This window comes from Mus musculus, chromosome 11 (genome assembly GCF_000001635.26).
Source record: "Mus musculus strain C57BL/6J chromosome 11, GRCm38.p6 C57BL/6J".
NCBI classification, from domain to species: Eukaryota; Metazoa; Chordata; class Mammalia; order Rodentia; family Muridae; genus Mus; species Mus musculus.
In genome coordinates, this window is record NC_000077.6 from 21715320 (window position 1) to 21737853 (window position 22534).

Below are 22534 nucleotides of genomic sequence, written 5' to 3' on the forward strand. Positions count from 1 at the left end.
AGTCCTCTCTGCTTTTTAATTTCTTTAATCTAACACCACCAGCTCCGCTCTTAACCCAGGATCTCGCCTGGTAATTTATTAGCACTGCATTGAATTTACCTGTTTATTACCCCTCCTCCTCCCTGCCACTTCTTACCTGTGTGCCATGCAGGGCTAGGACACCTATTTTCTTGTCTTGTCACTGCTATTACAATGGCGCCAGTGCGTTATCCTTCCCACCTATCAGGCATCTTGGTACACAGTGGATAAACAGGCCCAGGCTACTTCATAAGAAACAAATCTTCTTCGGCAGTCTTTTCCTTTTGCTTCTGATGGACTTTCTTCCATCGTCAAAGTTGCTGATGTGGCAGGGAACTACGAGTTTCTGGCCTTGCTTCTCATTGCCCCAGCAGCACCATAACTGTGGTTTGTGTCTGCAGCACATTTTGGAACTACTGTGGAAAGGTCTCTAGTGATTTCCCTATGTGATAACCTTTGATCCTTGATGATTCTCCAGTAATTGATGTTAGCTGACTTCCTCTGTGATCAAAGAACATTTTTTTTCTGTCTCTAAACACAGCTTTTTAACACTTGTCTTCTGCCTACTCATGAAATGGAGTTCTTCAGGGGCATACTTTAAATTCTTATTATATTTTATTCAGGTTGAAAGTTTCTTTGTAATTCAGCTTTGCACTGTGGTTTGAATTTTATCTGCAAAAGCCACAGTGAAGTTCAGTTGCCACTGTAACAGTGTAAAGAGGCAGGGTCTTTAAGAACAAATTGGGGCACAAGGACTCTGCCCTCATAAATGGATTAATGTACTTACTGGGTAGGGGTGTTTGCTGTATGTTCAATCTCTGCTTGTCCTGCCACTTTGTACACTAAATAAACTTGCACATTTATAATCTATTCACCCAGTTATAGTAGCAGAACATGGGCTCAGACACTATCCCATCTCTGACTCTATCCAAGATTGCTCCTGATTCCACATGTATACATTTCCTTGATTTGCTTGATTCCACCTCATATAAAGTACAGACATGCAACCATCATTTTAACCAAACCCATTTTTCTTCTTACATTCTCCATTCTAGTAGATGAAATGATTGTTTAGTGCAACCTCCAAATCAAAAGCATTTTACCTTTGAGAGTCCTTGTTCACCTCTAAAACTGGGGAGTAAGCTAAATTAAAGCTAATATCCTTTCTCTTAGTGACATGGTAAATTCCCAGTCTCTCTCTGTGTGTGTGTGTGTGTGTGTGTGTGTGTGTGTGTCGGTCTGTCTATCTGTCTGTATCTATCTATCTGCCTGTCTCCGTGTCTATTTATTTCTGTTTTCTTTAATAAGAAGTATATGAGGTTTTTTTTTGAGAAATGTTGTAATATTTTATATAAATGTCATTTTTACTAATCGGGTTTAGTAATCTTTTTAAATAGCTGAGTAACATTGAGTTATTTCTGTATTATAACTTACTCAACACATGATGAGTAGTGTCAAATAGTTTATGTTTTCTATATCTTTTAGTGAATATTCAAAGAATAGAAGAGGAACAGCTTAAAAATAGGGAGACAATTGGAAAGGAAGGCATCAAAAGGAAGAAGAGAGAGGGCAGTGTAGGCAAAGACAGACTATGGCATGTTTTCCTCATTTATACGATATGAAAGGACAAGGGGTTATTTAGGAGAAAGGGAATCAGCACGGCTGGATGTAGAAAAATATATTTTAAAAGTTTGGGTGTGGGGTGTCTGCCCACCTTAAACCATTTATGTTCCTGGATGAAACACATACACACATATATTTTAATATGCCTTAAGCAGCACAATAGCTGGACAACTGCCTAACCTCCATGCTGTTAGAATCCACTTTCTACCATTAACCCAAGTTATCACTTACTATGCTTCATCTGGGCTGCTCTTAGCTACAATTGGCCAGCCGACATGGCCACATTTTTACGTCACTGCTAACCTATGGCTGCTCTCCTTTGTCCTCTCCTGTACATTTCATTCTTCTATTTTTCTTCTCTTCTTCCCTGCTCCTTTCTCTAAACCCACCAAAGTTCAACCCCACCTATTTCTCTTCTCCCCAGCTATTGGCTGTTGGCATCTTTATTCACCAATCACAATCAACTGGGGGTAGAGGCACCTAGTGTCTTACCTGAGGACTCTCTCCTTTGGGGCAAACAGCCTTGGGGGCCTCAAATCAGCATTAGAATACAAGCAACATTAGCCAAACCCACTACTACTGGCAGTATGGGAGGACTATGGGTTGCAAAGACAACCAAAGTACAGAAAGTAAGTATGTAAGGAAATGTCATAATGAAATCCATTAATTCTGAAAAGGAAAGAAAAGAAATGTAGGGATTATATTGGATGCCCCATCAGCTTTCATGGCTCTCATCATCTCCAAGATCATTTGGAATGAACGTTTAGTTTATTCCATACAGCATCTTCTTCCTTCACTTTAGAAGTAATGGTTTTAGTATCAGGTTTACTGAAGTATAATCTACATAAATAAACTGTACACATTTAAAAGGCTCATCAGTGAGTTTAATCTATACATTCCCATGATTGCCACCACAGTTAAGAAATAGAACATTTTCATCTCACTAAAGCATTCTCCTAAAGTCCTTTGTACTTGGCCCCACCTTCCTTACAACTGATAATCACTGCTTTGATTTCTCTTGTTACAGATTAAGATTTGCTTTTTATAGAATTCCATAGAAATGCAGCTATAGAGTGAATTCTTTTGTGCCCACGTGTTTTCACACTCTGTGTTAGCCTGTGAGAATCTTCCATATTACCTGTAAATCACTTTCCATTCATAGTCAGCTATTATGTACCTACACACCACAATGCTTTGTTTTTCTTTCACATGTTGGTGGACATTTGGTTTATCTCAAGGTTTAAGCTAAAGCACTAAAAATGCTCTGTACTTTTATGGCCAAGCCTTTATATAGACATATATTTCATTTCTGTTAGAAAAAAACCTACAAATGGACATGCCAGGGCCATGTGCTTCTTTAAAAGTGATTATAAAAATTAGTATCAATGAGCAATGAAAGCAGCAGTTGAGCCAGGCAGTGGTGGCACACGCCTTTAATGCCAGCTCTTGGGAGGCAGAGGCAGGTGGATTTCTGAGTTCGAGGCCAGCCTGGTCTGCAGAGTGAGTTCCAGGACAGAACTACACAGAGAAACCCTGTCTTGAAAAAACCAAACCAAACCAAACCAAACCAAAACCAAAACCAAAACCAAAGCCAAAAACAAACAGCAATTGTTCCACATCTTCACTAAGACTTGGTATAAATGGTCTTCTCAACTTTAGCCTTTATAATCCATGTATAGTATTGTTAATTTTATTTCCCTGGTGGCTTTTGGAGTTGAACATTTTTATGTTTAGTGCCATATATATTTTTCCTTTCTTTTTGTTTATTTAGTCACATTGTTTATTTTAAAAAAATCAACAACTACTTCTATCAGACTTTGAGGATTTGTTTTATTTTTAAGTATGTCTGTGTCGGGGTCGAGGTGGGGCGTGTGTGTGGATATAAGACTGTAAGTACTTAAAGAGTCCAGAAGAGGGCATTTGATCCCCTGGAGCTGGCGTTCATTAGTAGTTGTAAATTGTGTGTCATAGGTACTGGAAAGGGAACTTAGTTCCTCTGAAAGAGAGCAGTATGCACTCTACCACTGAGCCATCGCTTCAGTCACTCAGCATTTACTCTCCAGTGATGATCTCACTTAGTGACATTTTTTTCAATATTTGGAGGTTTCTCTCTGCTTTTTGTATCTAATTTCCTTGATGTTAGAGAATCTAATCTATCTAATGTAGTCATATGATTTAAAACTTTTGAAATGTACTATAGGACGTGTCATTACTCTGCAATGCTTTAGCCTGGTTCCTTTCCATGTGTAGTCAGAGAGAATATATGATGCACTGTTGTTGGGTGAAATGCTTTACAAATGCTGGGTTAGGGAGTAAGCTTATTTGGGATGGGCTTGGTTGTGCACACCTGTAACCCCAGCACAGCCAGAGAGGATCAAGGTTATCTGCTGCTACAAGAGGAGCCTGAAGCTAGCCTGGACTCTATATGACCTGTCATAGAAAAGAGGAAAACAGACAGACAGACAGAGAAAGAAACAAAGAAAGGCAAGAAAATACATCTAGATGTTTTCACTGATTCCAGATTTTCTGTTTATATAGCCTCTTGATTCATCTTGACATCTTGAGATCACTGGAATCTCAGCTGTAATCGTCTATTGAGGACTTCCCAGCCTATTTAGTTCTGTCCATTCCTGTTGCATTATTCAGAACTCTATTATTAGATGTATTTAGAGACTTTTTTCTCTTCATGAATTTTGAATCCTCTATTATAAGAGTTTAAAAATTTAGGTTATTTTTATTTTTATCTTAAGCCCTTTAAAACTGTCTTCCTGTTTTTTAGTTTGCATAATTTCAGATGCAAAGCCTATTATCATTCATTTCTTGTTTCTCTGTATGTCCTGTGTCTCCTCTACCACCATTAAAAATAATTTCTTTATTTTTGAACTATTTGACTGTGATCGTCCACAGCTTTGTTCAGAACAGCTTACTTCTTTCTCTTGCTAGTAGAAGACTTGTGCTTCTGATGGAGTTGAGAAGAGCGACTCCAGCTATTCTCAGCTGCTGCTGCACACTGTCCCCTCCTGTCAGGAGCTGCCTGATTTATGATGAGGTCTTGCAGTGTTTGACACAGGCTCGTGAGGGCTTTGGGTAGAATCATCTGTTGATCTACCAACTCAAAAGGCATAGTAAAGTTTTACTGCTTGAATGACTTAGGGCGATTCTCCAGATTCCCTGTCAAGTTGAGTCTTGTTAAATACGGCACAAATAGGCTGTTGGGTTGTTGGGGTTTTTTTGTTTTGTTTTGTTTTGTTTTTTTCTAATGTAACTTGGAGTTAGCAAGAAGAATTTCAGAATCTTTCTCATGAACTAGTATATTTTAAAAACCATGAAACCTATAAATATCCCAGTTAAATTCTGATGACAGTAATAAAAAGAAATTACAGTAATATTTTGTAATATTTTACGGCTTATAAAATTATTTCATGGGCATTTTCTCATTTAACGTTATGATTATTTGTACTGAGTTTTTATAGACTTATCAGAATCAATAAAATACTTACTGAAGGGGAAAAAAGCATTCAAACTTTTTCCTTTTGTGTATATGTATATTTATGTATTCATGTATATGGTCAGATGCATGTGGGGGCCAGAGGCCAGTTCTGAGTCTTTTTCAATTGCCTCTCATCTTTTTGGTCTCTTTCTCAACTTGAATATCTCCTTTTCAACTAGATGGATGGACTGGCTGGCAAGCCCCCATCATCCTCCTGGGCTCATTTCCTCTGCACTGGGACTCCAGGGATGCACTGCTGGGCCTAATTTTTTAATGTGGCTTCTGGGGGCTTGAACTTGGGTCCTTGTGCTTACCCACCAAGCTTGTCACCAGCAGGGCCATCTTCCCAGACCTATTAAAAATGGAAACAGAACAGAAAGGTGCTTAAAAGCCACAGTGCTTGCCATTTTATGTGTAAGAATTGTTAGTTTCAAGTGCCATCAGCCTTTTATAAATAAAACTGAGCATTTATTTATTTATTTATTTATTTATTTATTTTAATGTTCCTGATCTGTCAAGATTGGAAGTGGATTCTTTTTCTGTTGAAAGGGTAAACCAATGTGCCCCTGATGTCCCAGTTTATTTTTTCCTTTGTGTAAAGAGTACCCTTGTTTCTGTTACTTGACCTTGTATTTCACTTATTTTGTGACAGGCATCCTCACACGAGGACAACTGGGCCTGGTAGACCTCATCTTACAGTACATTCACTACAGTGAGGTATATGAGGCCATCAGCATCCTGCGCAGCATGGACTGGGACACCCTGGGCCAGCAGTGTTTGATCGGCATGGGCACCATCGTGAACCATCTTCTTAGACAGAGGCTCACACCAGAGAGAGAAGGTCAGACCTGAGTATATTGCATCAGTGGTTTTGTATATACATGAAATACATTTGGAGTCACTTTTAAGGATGTTTGGGGTTATGTCATTGGAGACTGAGAAATGAGTGTTGTATTAAAACTGAAACAATATCAAAGAATTATTCCCAAATGGTACTACTTCCTGTATGGCACTTGTCAACACAGAGGACTTCTTTTCTGCCTGGGCTTGTGTTGAAACTCAAAGTGTCATTGTTCCAAAATTGAGTCAAACTCAGATTTCAAGCTTTGATCAGAAGTTTCATTTATTCTCTGTCGGCAGACAAAGGACACCAAGCCAAGGCCTTATTCCTCTCTCACATTAAACAGCAGCATTTCTCTCACATGGTCACATAGCAGTTCTTACAATCTGCTTTGTGTGTGTCAGAATGGTCTGTTGCCTAGGCATCCCCCTTGTTACCATGCTTTGGAGTTGTTCTCTTGATTTGCTCCTCCCTCTGCCTGCTTGAATTGCCTCATCTTTCCTCAGTAATTTTGCCCATAGAAATCCAAGGTGTTTATTGTTGAGGTGGTGAACACTGAGAAAAAATTAGCACACAAATGGGCATTATCAGATTCTTGCCCTATAAAGGGTTGTTCTTTCCAAAGAATCATATTGGAAGATAGGGAAATAAAAAGCTTTTATGATATTGGGCTATTAAAACACGATATGAACAAATTTCTGTATCTCCCAGTTCTCTAGCATGTATTTATGAGTTCTTTTTCTTTTATATGCTGTGAAATATTCCAAAACAACTGGGATTTATACATTTATTTCATATCTGTTTTTGCTGTTAATTTTAGGAAATTATGACTAGAAGGTATTCCTAAATTATACAGGGTAACAAAATTAGGACAGCTCTATTAGTGGAGAACATTTTCTCTTAGTATTTTCACTGGGTTTTAATAGACTTTCTTCATTTTTATTACATTTCCAAAATAAATAATAAGATTTTGGATAAAATTTTGTAGTTGACCAGTAAGCTCATGAATCTCTAGGAAGTTTGTATTACGGACCTTGGCCTAGCTCCCGGAATTCCTTTCTAATATGTATTTAAGAATTAAATGAACTTTTTGGAAGTAGTCCAAACTCATCTGTGGAAATGGCAGTGTTTGTACATAAAGAAAGTGCCTACCACAGTATATGGCCTACTGTGGTACTTTTCAGAATACAAAGTATAACTCTTAAGATTTTAGGCAATAGAAAAAATTACTGTAATTTTGCCTACAGAGTTATCCCATATACCTATTTCTTAATAGTGATAAACTTCTCAAGATTGAGTATGTACTTAAAAGTAACAACAAAAAACTAAAGATCAGAGCCTCCAAAGACAGTCTGTAGTGATATGTGCTCTATGGAACAAGTCCCAAGTGTACAGTTAAAGAAGAAATATGGGAAGATAAAATATTGAGTTTCACTCAGGACACTGTGTTGTTAGCCCCTTCGTGAATTTATGATATTAAGTTGCTAGCTTGTAAGAAAGAGTATAAAGAAATACACAAATGGGCATTATCAGAGTCTTGCCCTATAAAGGGTTGTTCTTCCCAAAGAATCATATTGGAAGATAGGGAAATAAAAAGCTTTTATGATATTGGGCTATTAAAACAAACTCTATACATATCCTGGGTTATCCAAATGTGTCTATGCTAAGCAGATATGTGCATTTGCATCAAGTAACTACAAAACACATTTCTAAAGCACTCAGAATTCCCTGTTGAGATTTATTTTATCTGAATCTAACAAATTTGACATGGTAATTCGTTGTCCTTTTATTAGTGAAACCTAGTGTGCTGTTATTTCTAACCGTGTTGGGTCTGTCTTTGAGATCTTCATTTCTGCCTTCAGCATCAAGCTGGGCAGTCTAATGAGTCCGGAGCTGTGCTGGGAGGTCCGAGTGCTCTGTGTACGCTTGAACATTTCAGATGTACGAAACATGCTGTCAGGAAAACAAGCAATGGCGGGAGAATTGGGCTTGTTTTCACAATAACAGTGCTATGTTCAATTTTAATCTAAATTGACTGCTGCTTTGAAAGAAAATACCTCCAAAATGCATCCTATTTTACTGTGTAGATTTGAGATTGAAAAATAAAAAAGAAATTACTAAAGCTTAGCCAAGCCTGCAGCAATTATTCTGACAAGGTGTTTAATACTTACAAATCTAAATAGGCCTACAACTAAAGGAGTTTCACTAAATAATGAATTGTTTATTCAGGCCAGTGTTGGAAGCAAAATATTAGAGGAATCTAGCTGTGAACTGCAGTACATTCATACATACTCATGCTCACACCATATGGTAAATCGCTGCCAGGTATTTCTGGGCGGAAGGAAGCACAGCCCCACTGGCACATCTTGGTAAAATTGTGAAGTAGACAGAACACACCTTGTTTCCTAATCTCTTATCTCCTGGCCTCCCCCCTTTATCAAAAGCCTCTCCAATCTTCTATCCCAAAGTGTTTGCTTTCATGAAAGGACAAAGCTCAGGACCTTGTTTATGGCAAGATTCAGGCCAAGATAGAAGTTTCTATTGTTCTTCTAAAGTTGCACCACACACAGGTCTTATGCCAGTGTGCAAATTTTTGTTTCTATTCTTTAATTTTTAAAATTACGTGTGTGTGTGTGTGTGTGTGTGTGTGTGTGTAGGCCATAGTGAATGTGTTGGGAGTCAAAGGACAACTTGTCAGAGTCAGATCTGCCTTCTACCATGTGGGTCCTGGGGATGAAACTCAGCTCATGCGGCTTGGCAGCAAATGTCCTTACCTGCTGGCCCTTACTGATATTTTAAGAAAACATTTCTACTGTGTTGATTTTATTTCCCTATTCAGGCAGTTAGTTTTCCTTTCTGCTAAAGAGAACATTTAATGTTGAGCACACTGCAAATTTATTTTACTGGAAATACTAGTTGAAACCTTGCTACTTTGCTGAGTCACTGTTTTAATTACCCATTGGTGGTGAGAGGTTGGTTCATTATTGATTTCTTTGGTTGTGACAGCTTTTTGTTCTCAGAGTCATTGTCAGCTTTATCTCGCTGAAAGTTTACACACAGGTTTGTTTTTGTACCAGCTGCCATATTTTAATTTCATCTTTCCTCCAACAAGCTCACATTTGATCCAAGTTTGCAGAACATGACTGACTGCAGACAGGAGGATTCTGCTGTAATTGAAGGAGTGTCTCTTGTCTTAGTGCTGCTGTGTTTGAATTCCACAGCACAGCTTGAGGCGAGCCTTGGAACCTTCTATGCTCCAACAAGACCACTTCTGGATACAACTATTTTGGAATATAGAGAGCCAGTCAGCAAGTATGCCAGGAGGCTCTTCCACCACCTGCTCAGGTGAGTGACGCCTCTGCATTTCCTGCTGACAGAGGACACATTTAAAGAGCCATCTTTCATGAGACTCCTTCATAATATGGCTGTTTCCTGATAATTTTTGTCTTTAAAAGAAAAGCAAATTTTATTAGTCTTCATTTAATCTGTTGTTTTCCTTTTAAGGTAATATTGGATATTATCCAGGACCACTTCATCAGCAGCAATACACTCTACCCTTTAATGTGATAGTAAAAACTATCTGTATAAAAAAGTGAATATGAAAATGTTAATGAATTTTGTTCCTAGCTCTAAACAAATACTTTTGTCTAAGCTGACTGTGAGCTCGCTGTATGCATGTATTCTGAGGCTGGGAAGCAGAGGTTGACTCGCTTTCCTTCCACATGACTACAGGAGACCTCTCCACTGCCCTTGCACACGATGTGGTAGGCGCTAACTTCACTGTAACTCATTTTCCTACTTATGTATATATAAATGTTCTTTCATCCATAGGGATTATTTGACAGGGTTGATAAAAATGTCAAATATGGCTCTGAGAAACATATATTAGAAGTTGAAGAGAAAGAACTTCTATTCACAGAGGAGGATGGAAGGAAGATGAAAATCTAGATAGAAAGATTAGGGACACACAGATGCTGTGAAAGCTAGTGTTAAAATCTGGTCAATGGTTGGTATGAAAGGGTGTTCTGGAATGAGAAGAAATGTGACCTGCAAGTGACCTGGCCACCCAGTGCACCAGTTTTGTTTCTTAAGATGAGTGGTATATACTAGGGTCTGTCAAAACTATTCCTCTTTCAGTTTATATATATATATATATATATATATATGTATATATATATATATATATATATAATATTTTATAATGGAATTTTGAATTCTGTTTACAAAAAAGGAAGAATTTCATGAAGGAATTGATTTTAGTTTTAATTTCACTAAAAATGTACTTTGCTATAGTATTGTGCAAGTCTTTTTCAAAGACTTTAATATATATTCTTTTATTTTTATCAGAACAACTTTGTAAAGGTAGTATTATGTCATGAAGTAATAAACTCAGGCTTCGGTGATCAGCAGCTTACTTAGAGGAATAACAAGTGATCATGGGCTGGTTCCTGCAGCTCTTTACTCCTTCCTAAAGATCACTTACTGAAACTGGTTGTATAATTTTCAGATGCTACTTTCCAAAATAACTGTGAATTGTCTTTAATATATGAATAGGCTGATGATAGATGTTCAACTGTCCCAAAATGTAGGGAGGTGCCAAGATTGGTCAAAACTTGAGGAGGTATCCTGTTATACAGATATTTGTGCCCCATAATTACTTTTATCTCTATATAAGGTGGTACTTTGAACTCTACACAGCAGTGAGGCCTTTAGAAAAATCATATTTTTGGAAACCAGGAAATGTTAATATATTGCAAGAGTTATTATCTGTAATTGAATCTTGCCTTTTTATCTGAATGGCGTTAGCATATTTCAAGAGAGCCATTCCTCATCTTAAATGTAGCCGTCTCCTTGCATGAGCATATCCTGAAAATACTAGGGTTAAAGTTCTCTGTGCTTGAACATAGGGCTGTGGTCTTTAATTCCTGTTTTGTTTTTCTTATTTCTAGGGAAAATTGATGAGTTAATATCTTGCCTAAAGAGCTCAAAAAGCTCAACATGAATAAGAACTTTGAAAGTGTTCTGTGTTGTAGCCTCACTATAGTTTTGGCCTCTGACTTTAATGCAATTACTTGTTTTTTCACAACCTCTACCCTAGGAAGCTATCTTGTATGTATGTGAATTTTTCCTCAGTGTTGTTTTAAATTCCGTGTTCTGTGATAGGTGATTCTTATTGCTGTCATCAGCATTTCATTCAGACTTTTCTGTTTGGTCATGTGACATGTCCCTTGGGGAATGCTGACTGATGTTTCCATTTTGGATGCTTTCAGTTACAATGACTTTACTAGTTTCTCTTTCAGTAGTAGCTGCACAGGGCATTGTGAAAGAGAATGTATGTTAGTGGAAACCAATGAGATCACCTAAATTGTAAACATCCTTTTGTTTAATCTGCTACTGAGAAATTTTATCAAGGGGAGATGAAATTGGTCAAATGTCTTAAGAAAGGAAGGAAGGAAGGAAGGAAGGAAGGAAGGAAGGAAGGAAGGAAGGAAGGAAGGAAAGAAGGAAGGAAAGAAGGAAGAGAGGGAGGGAGGGAAGGAGGGAGGGAAGGAGGGAGGGAGGGAGGGAAGGAGGGAGGTGCTAGGATTGCATTAAGTCTTCTGCTTTAGCTATTCATTATTTTCATACTCTCTGAAAACTTCCTACAGAATTAAGGCCACATTGGGGCATTTTTTAATTTGAGGAAGAAGAAAGGAGCCTCCTGAAATTAGAGTTAGCCGAGTTAGTCACTGGGGTGGACTCAGGTGGGCGGTGAGGGGAGAACGCTGTGCTGTCTTTGCTGTGATCCAGTACACAGGGTCTGAGGTCACAGACTGACATTGTGCTAGCAGGTGAGTGTCTGGGTTAAAACAAATATTTGTGTACAATTCCAGTTTTGTTCTTGTTGGAGAGCAGTTCTCCAGCCATCTTTCTGTGTCTCTTGACCTTTCTCCAAGTTTAAACATAGCTAAACTGTAAGGTTTATTTCTCATATCTTTCTTGAGAACTCTTTGTATGTATTCAAAATTACTGAGTTTTAAGAAGAAACGTCTGGCCAGGCAGTGGTGGCACACGCCTTTAATCCCAGCACTTGGGAGGCAGAGGCAGGCAGATTTCTGAGTTTGAGGTCAGCCTGGTCTACAGAGTGAGTTCCAGGACAGCCAGGGCTACACAGAGATACCCTGTCGTGGGAAAAAACAAACAAACAAACAATGAAATAAATAAATAAATAAAAATAATAATAAATAAATAAATATCCATTGATAGTATAAATCATTTAATAAAGTATTTTAATAAAATTAAAGATATAATAGTCTGATTTATAAAAACTGTTAAGCAGCAGGACACCTACAAACAGCGAACGCAGCTTTGCCTGAATTATGCTTAGAAAGTAGTTATCACCTTTCACCTCTGTGAGATTGAACAGTCTCCAGAGCACTTAGCAGGGAGCCATTACCAAACAAGAGCTTTTCATCATAACCAAGTAGAACCTGGGAGAGGAGCAAGGGAGTGCTGATGAAAGCGAGTGTTGCACCTGTGCGTGTGCCACACGAAGCTAGTTCATTAGTGTGGAAGCAGAATGATTTAGAGAAGTGATGATTTTCTCTTCAAATACAAGGCCACTGTTCTGATATGGTGGTATTAATGTGTGGCAGCATAAAGGCAGGTGCCTTTGAAATGCTTGTAAATAGTAGGCTAAGTTTTGAAAGAGAGGACTTTATTGCCTAGAAATAGAGATATAATATTTGTGACGTTTTGTAGAGGATTGTAAGAATATGTTTGTTTTCCTTTACCATTCCACATGAAAAATTAAAATAAATTGATGTAACTAGGAAGAGATATGTGTGTAGATGTGTGATCCCAGGTATAATGTGGTGTTAGAGCTGGATGGCCCGGGTCTATTCTGCCAACCTTGCTGTTTACGTTTGTAGTAGAATGTGGGCATCTTTCTGGTGGTGGAGGCAGCACCCGGGCAAGAAAGTTAAGGAAGAAGAAAGAGCCAACCATGCATTTTGAATCTAAATAAATCTTATTTCCTTTTGTTCCTCTTTTGGTATTTTTCAAAGCAGTGGCAACAACAAACAAAAACAGCACACGGGCCAGGACAGACAGCACACGGGGCAGGACAGACAGCATATGGGGCAGGGCAGACAGCACAGGGGTGAAGAACATACAGGTCTCAGCACCCACGTCAGGTGGCCCATGGCCACCTTTAACCCATGGGATCTGATGCCTTCTTCTGGCCTCCATGGGCACAGCATACATGCAGACAGAAGCATATGCACAAAAATACGATTATTTGTTTTATAAAACCTTAGCAGTGCTACTGGAGTGAAGCCTGAGATTCCTGCCCACCCGTGCTGCTCATCCGCTCAGTGTGATGTTTGAAAATGACAGTGTCCAAATGAAAGCAGACACACAACTAAACAGACATGGCTTGCTGCTTAAGAGTACTTGGGTGTTTTTACAGAAGGCCCAGGTTCCATGCCTAGCACCTACTGATAATTCCAGTTCCAAAGAATTCAGTGTCTTCTGACCTGTGCAGGAATCAAGTATGCATGTGCTATATAGACATGCAGGCAGGAAAAACAGGCAGAAAATGAATAAATCTAATTAAAAATTTAAAATCTTTAGTCTATTCAACTATTAATAGGAAAACAATTGGAAGTTGAAATTTCTTTTTATTTTGAGGCTCCTCTGGCTTCACAGTCTTTTTGCTTCAGGCTCATTTGAATCTGTAATGTCAAACATAAGTTCTCTAAGATAAGCTTTTCCTATTTACTGAGGTCTAGGTTTCCCAAGTCCAAGTGGACAGTTATGGAAATGTCAGTAATAAGTTAGGAAGCGAGTACGCAGTCAGTGTGACTTCGGACACAGGCAGAGCAGTGCTAGTTCTAACATTCAGAACCGCAGTCATCCTGCACACTAAGTATAAACTTGTCATGATGAAACTTATTTATGGCAGTGTTAGGCAATTGAGGATCTTAGGTCATTCAAGGGTACTCCTCGGAATTAAGCCATTGCTGAACAAATGTTGCCTAATGTCTGCCTGAGGCCATTTTCTCTCTGTAGACTTACATTCAGAACTTCTTAAAGACATAAAGATGTTGATCTGTGTTTACTCTTTCCTTTAGGAAGAAATAATTGTTACCCACAGGAAGGCAGTCCTAAGAGGTGAAAAGGAAGGCAGTCCTAAGAGGTGAAAAGGAAGGCAGTCCTAAGAGGTGAAAAGGAAGGCAGTCCTAAGAGGTGAAAAGGAAGGCAGTCCTAAGAGGTGAAAAGGAAGGCAGTCCTAAGAGGTGAAAAGGAAGGCAGTCCTAAGAGGTGAAAAGGAAGGCAGTCCTAAGAGGTGATAAGGTAGGCAGTCCTAAGAGGTGAAAAGGAAGGCAGTCCTAAGAGGTGAAAAGATTATGATTTTAGGCCTAGTGGATTCTTCATGTGTTACAGGAGTTTTGTTTTTTTGAAACGTTTGACATTTATTTTAATTCTCTTCTGTATGCTTATAGAGAACAGTGTGAATTAAATAAGTTAATTAGCATGTCTGTCATTTCATCAATTTATTATTTTCTATAGAGAGAATGTTTATATTTTAGAAAATTAGATATAATACATTGTTGGCAACTGTGCTTGCCACATGGCACAACAGATCGTGAAAATTCATGATCAACATCTTCCCTTGCCCTCTGACCTCTCCCGAGACTCAGCACTTGGCTCTGAGTAGACTGTCCGTGCCATGGAGACCTCAGTAGGTTCCCCCAGAAAATCATTCCCCACAGTCCCCATGAGGTTCTGAATTCAAATGTGTGCTAGGTGGCTGTTTGGCAATGCTTTCAACAGCCCAGTTTAGATAGGTGTTTCCCCATTTCAAGTCACTGCGCGTCCTTGACTATAGAAGCCAAGGCTGATTATATAAAGCAGGAGGCGGCTAACCATGACTTGCCTCTTGGTTTTGTAAATATAATTCCGCTGGAATGCAGCCAAGCCCACTTGTTTCCATAACATCTATGCCTGCTTTCAAGTTGTAGTTGTGACAGGGTTGTGTACCCCTCAATGTGTATTTACTTTCTGACCCTTTACAGAGAAAGTTTGCAAACCCTTGTTACAAATGGACAAACAGAAGCAGAGACCTACAGTTGTTGGGGGTGTGTCTTCTGAGTGTCTCAAGAAGACAAGACAAATGTTATTTGTAATACGCAGTTAATCACTTCAGAACTAAAAGTCAGTGGAATTGATGCTAGGTCTAAGAAGTTGGGGGTACCTATAGGAATGGGAGGATAATTAGTTTTTAAAGATTTATTTTATTTGATATAAATGAGCCTTTTCCCTGCATGTATATCTGTGTATCACTTGTGTGCCTCATGCCTGTGGAGGTCAGAAGAGGGTATCAGATTCCCTGAATCTGAAGTTGCAGATAGTTGTGAGCCACCTTGTAGGTGCTTGGAATTGAACCCAGGTCCTCCGGAGAGGCACAAGGTGCTTCTGATCACTGAGCCATCTCTCCAGCCCCCAAGAGGTGATTTGGCCATACCAAACACAGCAGAGATGAGCCCAGCCTAGGCGTGCTATCACAAGGCAGGGAGTTTGAGCCCACATATAGTCATGCTGATCTTCTGTAGCAGCAGGGGAGGAATGTGACAGGCAGGAAATAAAAAACCTCTAATACCATAAGAAAATTCCCAAAGATTCTTAGTGTACCTGGCTAGAAGTTAAATTTTATATAGTGGCAACCCTCAAAGTTACAACAGAGCCAGTGTTTATAATTTAAACTTTATATTTAAGGAAATCATGGACCCAAATTTAGATATAAGAAAAAAATACAGAGAAATTCTTGTGCCCCTTGCCCTATTCACCCCAGTGAATAATATTCCAAAATATTCCAAAAATATAGCCGCATCTGACACATGCCGTACTAGTGTTAACGCAGTACAGACACAGCTAGGATGTGCCGCCTACTGTTTTACTTTTAAAAACTGCATTGGGAGTTCATTCTCTCCTTGTACTCTGGGTCCTTGGGACTGAACCCATTGAGCGTGGTGTCTGGTCAGTGCTTTTATCTACTGGTCCTTCCTGCGTCCTTTTATGACCACACATACTTTCTGACAGAGTGCTACACAAATGGGATTATATAGTACATGACCTTTGGAGAAAGATTCTTCCAGGTTCTGTTCTTTTCATCTCGAATATCTTCAGACTTTTGCTAACAGATGCTATTGCAGTTCTTATTCTTTAACCAGTTTTTCTCAGAAAGTGCCATTTTTCCTTTCCAGTATTTATTTAAAACATATATCATCACAAACCAGTAAATGAAATTTATGTTTTCATCCATCAGAAAGGTCTTTGATAAGCAACATTGGTTATCATCAAATGACAAATGCTACACCTAGCAGGAAAGACAGCCTTCAGTTTATGCCCATGGTAGTTCTAGATCCCACAAAACAGCACATATAGTTGTAGCATCTGTGAGTGAGCTAGCTGATAAGCTAAGTGTTTAGAAACTTATGTATATTTTTATGTTTAATCATTTAAAGCAATTCTAAGTATATTTTGATCTTATTCTTCCCCTTTCCCAAGTCCTTCCAGATCCTTCCCCTAAGTACCTACTAAACTTTATGTTCTTTCTCAACAAACAAAAGTCCAATACAATGACAAAACTCCCCCAAAGAAGCAAAACGAAACCCAACAAACTGTAACCAAATAAAAACACACAAAAAACTGTGGAGGCCAATATATGTTGGGTCTACTATTCCTGAGCATAAGGCCTGCCTTGGAGTAGTTGATACACCCAATGTTATTCCATGGGAGAAAATGGATTTTCTCTCTCTAAGCAGATATAAATGACAGTTCAATTCTTAACCCTTAACCTGGTGGATAGGCATCATTCATTCATTCATTTTTTTTAAAGCAGGAGTGGAGTATAAAGAAATTATAGCAAAATCATCATCGTTATAAGGAAAATGAGTAGCCACAAGGAGGAAGACTGTGAGCTAGACGTAAGAAGGGCATGCTAGTACAGGCTCCAAAATGTGTAATGGGTGCTTGTGCTATTGAGGGAGCATGGAGGAGGCCAGGTGATATGCTGATAGGCACCACAGCTGCATAGGCCCCTTCTGCCAGAGGAAAAGGACATGGCTCCTTTTGGTAGAGGGGAACCAGCTTCCCAAGTTCCTGAGGAATGTTAACTTTTGTCTAGCTACCAGAAATCCTCCTGGAGTTCAGGTTGAGCTCATCGACAAAGACGTGCAGGGATATGGCATTCCCTCACTCATCTCTCATATCTTCTTGGTTTGGGCTATTACTTAAAATGTTGCTATGATCATCTTATTCTTGTTCATGTTTTTAGTGCAAATGTGTAGATCGTGTGTAAACTCATTGATCATACTTGCTTGTTTTGTGAATTCTCTGATCACTCTACTAGAATATTTATTTCTTTTGTTTGGTTTTACATTTTTGCTTTTATAGTATATAAAAAGGAAGTAATCAAATCCTCTGCTAATTTCCTCCCCTCAAGCCCCTTCCTCATCCCCACTCCTGCTATGGAATCTTTATTATTTTCTTAGTTTTTATATCTTTCATACATTGCAAATATTTTTAAAACCTACTTGATACTTATTTATTTCAATTCAATGCACATTTTGTTTGCTCTTTCAATAGACATTTTCAATGATCAATGTGTGACTGTTTTGTCATCTCTTGTTTGCCACATACATCATCCTAGAACTTCTCTGTATAATCAAAAATCTGTTTATTTCAGTTATCTCTATGACTTTATGCCTCACATTTTATTCTAACAGTCCTCTGAAAATACCTTAACATAATAAATAACATGGTTAAACAATAAACAAATAAACAAGGCTAAACTCATCTGGTAGATCTGTGAACTCATGTGTGTGCATGCCCACAGACTTGACATATCATAGATAATCCAAATTTCTAGTTTTCTTAACAAAACAATAGTAAATCCTAAGTCATTTACTGTTTTTGAGGCTGTGTTTTTATGTATGAGTAAGTATGTGTGTGTAGTGTGTGTGTGTGTGTGCGCGCGCGTGCATATGTATACAGACGTGTATGTATGCAGATGGAAGTCTAAGAATGACATCACAAGACCTTCTCACTCAGTCTCCACCTTATATCCTGGGGCAGAGTCACTTTCTGAATCTGGAGCTTGCTGTTGTAGCTACTCTGGCTAGCCAGCTTGTCCTAGGGATCACTGTCTCATGGAAACTGGGGTGAAAGGCAGGCCACAAAGGCCATGTGACTTTCATATGGATTCTGAGCATAGAAATACTTTAACATGTGGTATTAAAAGTCATCTCTCTATCCTTTCTTACCTTGTTAAATATATTTGCTTTGGCTTATTCCTATCTACTTGTACTTATTTTGGATAATTGTTTCTGTGCCAATACAGTTAGCTGTTTCATTTATTAGAAATAGTGTCCTGGTTAGTTCTTGTCAACTTTACATAACTGGAGACACCTGGGAAGAGGGACCCTCATAGGATGACTTCCTCCATCAGATTGGCCTGGAGGTATGTCCATGGAGTATTTTCCCGATTAATGATTGATAGGGGAGGCCCCAGCCCACTGTGGGTAGTTCAGCTCTGAGTAGGTAGTCCTAGGTTCTATAAGAAAGCAAACTCAGCAAGCCATGGGGAACAAGCCAGTAAGCAGCATTTCTCCATGGTCTCTACCTTAGTATCTGTCTCCAAGTTCTTCCCTTGAGGGCTCACCCTGGCCTGCCTTAATTTTGGACTATTAAGTACAAGCTGAAATAAACCCTTTTCTCCCCTGAGTTGTTTTTGGGTGGTGTTTTATCACAGCAACAGAGAGGTGAAATAATACACATGGGGACTTGCCATGCTGCCCAGGCTAGTCTTAGAACCAGGCTCAGCTATCTGAATGACAGGGCTGTCCTCTGGGCCTGGCTTCATCTCTAAGTTTAGATATGATCCAAAGAGTTTAAAGTTTTCATGTGAACTCTAGTGTTGTTTTGTTTTGTTTGGTTTGGTTTGGTTTTTTTGGAGGTTTGTTTGTTTGTTTTTTGTTTTGTTTTGTTTTGTTTTTTTGTTTGTTTTTTTTCCGGCTTTTTAGTTTTGGTTTGTCTTTTGAGACAAGGTTACAAGGTTTCTTTCCATGGCCCTGACTGTCCTGGAACTCATTATGTAGACCAGGCTGCCATTAAACTTAGAGATCCACCTGTCTTTGCTTTTATTTTTTTTTAAGGTTTATTTATTTTATGTATATAAGTACACTATAACTGTCTTCAGACACACCAGAAGAGAGCATCAGATCCCATTACAGATGGTTGTGAGCCACCATGTGGTTGCTGGGAATTGAACTCAGGACCTCTGGAAGAGCAGTCAGTGCTCTTAACCACTGAACCATCTCTCCAGCCCCCTCTAGTGTTGTTTTAAACAAGATTTTGATTAGAATATTGTGAATATGTATGCTGATTTTGTAAAAAACTGGTATGCTTGTAATGTGTCACTCTTCTGTTAAGAAAAACAAGTCCTCTTCATTTATTCCATTTCTACTGTGTAGGTTTTTGCAGATATATGTCTTGTTTAGTTTCCTTCTAAACATGGTATTTGGTTGTTTTTTTTTTTCCTTACCATTACTGCTACTTTTTTTTCTTCTAATCAAATTTCATAACAGTCATTCTTGGTATGTAAGGAACTATTGACAAATTGTGTTAGTTTTATAGTGTAGGACTCTTGAAAATTTAAAATGTATTTCTAATAATTTTGCAGTTGATTTTGTCTTCCAAGGTGGATATTGAAATGTCTATGGATAATCGTTCCACTCCCCACATCATGCATTCAAACTGTGATTCTTGTGTAGTGAGTCGTTACGTTAAGGGTCCTTCGTTGTATTTGTTACTTCAGTGAGAAAATGCTACTCTCCCGTAGTTCTGTGTGCTGCTGCTGTACACGCTGCTGTGTTTTATGCATTTCTGTCTCCCTGGAATGCCAGTCATAATTCCTCTTTCACTGAATGTTTTCTAAGTCTTTAAATCTATAAATTTTAATCTTCCAGTGCCCCTGTTCTGTAAGGATAGTTCATTTTATCGACAGGTTTTCTAATAATATGCCTCCTTTACATTCTTGGAAGGTACCGCTGTGATGGTTAATCTTCATTGTCGACTTGACTGGATTTAGAGTCACCTAGGAAACGTGCCTCTGGGCATGCTGTGATGGCCTTTTCCAGAGAGGTTTAACTGAGGAGGAAAGACCCATCCTGAATGTGGACAGCACTATTCCACGCTGGCTGCTAGCATGCCTCTCGCTGCTTCCAGACTGTGAACCTCCCTTCCCAACCATAATGGTCTAGGTCCCTTTAAAACTGAGCCTGAGTAAACCCTCTGTCCTCAGGTGTTGCCAGGTACTTTGTCACAGCACTAAGAAAAGTAACTAAGAAAGATATCTTATTGGAAATGGAACAGTTGGTTTAAAAAAAAAAAATCAGAGAAACATAAAGAACAATTTATTTATGAGTTACCATGTGAACCATTTTTTTTATTTTTACAAATTAAACCATTTTTGTTAAAAACTGTGGTCCAGTGACTCAAAAACGAGGCTTCTTCTAGGTATATCTTCCAATTTGGTTTCCTAATTACATGAAAACTGCTAAGATTATGGTTAGTTTGAAATTTTAGTGTTGTTTTTCATTTTTAGAACTGTAAAATTTAAAAAGTATGTGAAAATAATTACTATCAACATCTGGATGTGAATATGTCTAGTTATTTAGATGGCTTTTGACATGGACAAAGTAATCGACACTTTGTGAATGTGATTTGTATTCATAAAACAGAAACCAGAAATCAAACAATTCAAAGCCTCAAACATGGAAGTAATCTATTTCCCCACAAGGAAATATTTAGAAATAAAGAGAGAAAAACTAGGATTAGAAAAGAAATTATCTTGTTAATGTAAGAACACAACATGTAATTTATATTAAAAATTATAGGAACGAGAAATAAAGAAAATAAAGTCAGCACCTGAGAACTAGGCGCGGAGAGCGCTGCTCAGGAGTGACGTCATTAGAAGCTGCTCATGCTGCCTTTGTGGCTGTGACCCAGGGCTTGGGAAGCTGAAATAGGCATTGCCATGACTTCAGTGCTAACTACCTCAAGTCCCTGTCTTTTACAAAGTAATATAATTACTTAAAAATTGAATATTTTTTAATAATGTCTTCAGAAGGATCTTGTAGAAAATAATGTGGTCAGGTAGGTGTTTGGAAAGAACATGTATTAAAGGTTAATTCTATAAAATATTTTAAAGTAAAATTAAGTGTTCTTTGATTTCTTCTCTTTTTGTAAATACTACTCATGACTAGTGGTGGTGCACACCTTTCATCTCAGCACTAGTCAGACGGAAGCAGGTGCCACTCTGTAAGTTTGATGCTGGCCTGGGCTTCGTAGAGAGTTCCAGGCCAGCTGGGTTATATCGTGGGCTTTCAAGGTTATGCATGAGGTATTCAGTAGCTATGTTGACTGCAGAAATATTGTTTCTTAGTCCACTGTATAGAAGTTTTTCTGACTTAATCTCATCTATTTTTGCCCATCTATTAATTTTATGCATTTTGTTTTATTTTCTGTAACTCATGTATATTTACCCTTGAAAAACTTTTTTATGGCTACATGTCTAGGTGATTAAAGTTACTTTGAATTTTAACCTAAATTATAATTTTCCTTCCCCCCATCTTGTCCTGTCATAGAAACACTTCACTAAGACCTACAGGATGGCTTTATATTTAATTAATTGACTATGTTCTGTGACATCTGGATGAATGATGTCTATCCTTTGAAGGTAGTTCAGATGTTTTTAGTAAGAGCCACATCTGAGCCGACTGCATTGATTAGTCAGCCTGGCTGGTTCTGCACAGTAGAACGAGGCTTTCACGTAACTTAAATGATCACCTTAGTGAAAGACCAACTGCTGAGAGGGAAGAAAAGCTGCAGAGAATTATTGAAAAATGATGGGACTTTTGCTCTAACTGAGATTGGAGCAAAGGAAGTGAGAGACAAGTGCCATGAGCTGCTATCAGCATTTTAAAATAAACATCTGCTTTAGCCTGAAGTACTTTGCTGAGCACAGGCCATCTCTGTGTCTGCAGAGATAAACAAAGCTATTGAGAAGCAGCTGAGGAGAAGAGGTGAAGACCCAGGAACCTTGCCTTGTGAGGGAATGAAGAAGGACAGTCTTTCTGGGTGTCTGAGGGAATCCATTGTAAAAACTGTTTGGAATAAGCTATGGTGGTGATTTAAGTAATTTTTATGTTGGAAAAGTTGAGAGAGTTCTGGGAATTAAAGAAAAAAGTCAGCAGAGTTTTTGGAAGGGATAAAAAGTAATTTTCTTGACTAGCTTTTGTTGAACATGAAAACACACTGGCTGGTCTCCCCTAACAGTCTAGACTGACCGTGTGCTTCACGTTCTGTGACTAGATAGTGATGTCACCCTAGGATCGTCTTCCATTATTTGTCTTGTAGTCTCATTCAGAACTGAATAATAATTTCCTATAATTTGAGGAAAGACTTGATTTTTAAGTGTTTTATTGAATATTGTTTTTCCCCCACAAAACCTCCCG

General features: G+C 38.5%; 1 protein-coding gene across 17 annotated transcripts in view; it reads left to right on the top strand.

Moving 5' to 3' along the window:
- Window positions 1-22534, top strand: part of Wdpcp (WD repeat containing planar cell polarity effector) — a 326719-nt gene that overhangs the window by 143351 nt on the left and 160834 nt on the right. For all 17 annotated transcript variants that reach the window (XM_006514636.3, XM_030245786.1, XM_011243680.3 and 14 more), the window contains 2 exons: window positions 5784-5972; window positions 9194-9317. In XM_006514636.3, coding sequence (XP_006514699.1) covers window positions 5784-5972; window positions 9194-9317 — 313 coding nt within the window. The remainder of the gene's footprint in view (window positions 1-5783; window positions 5973-9193; window positions 9318-22534) is intronic.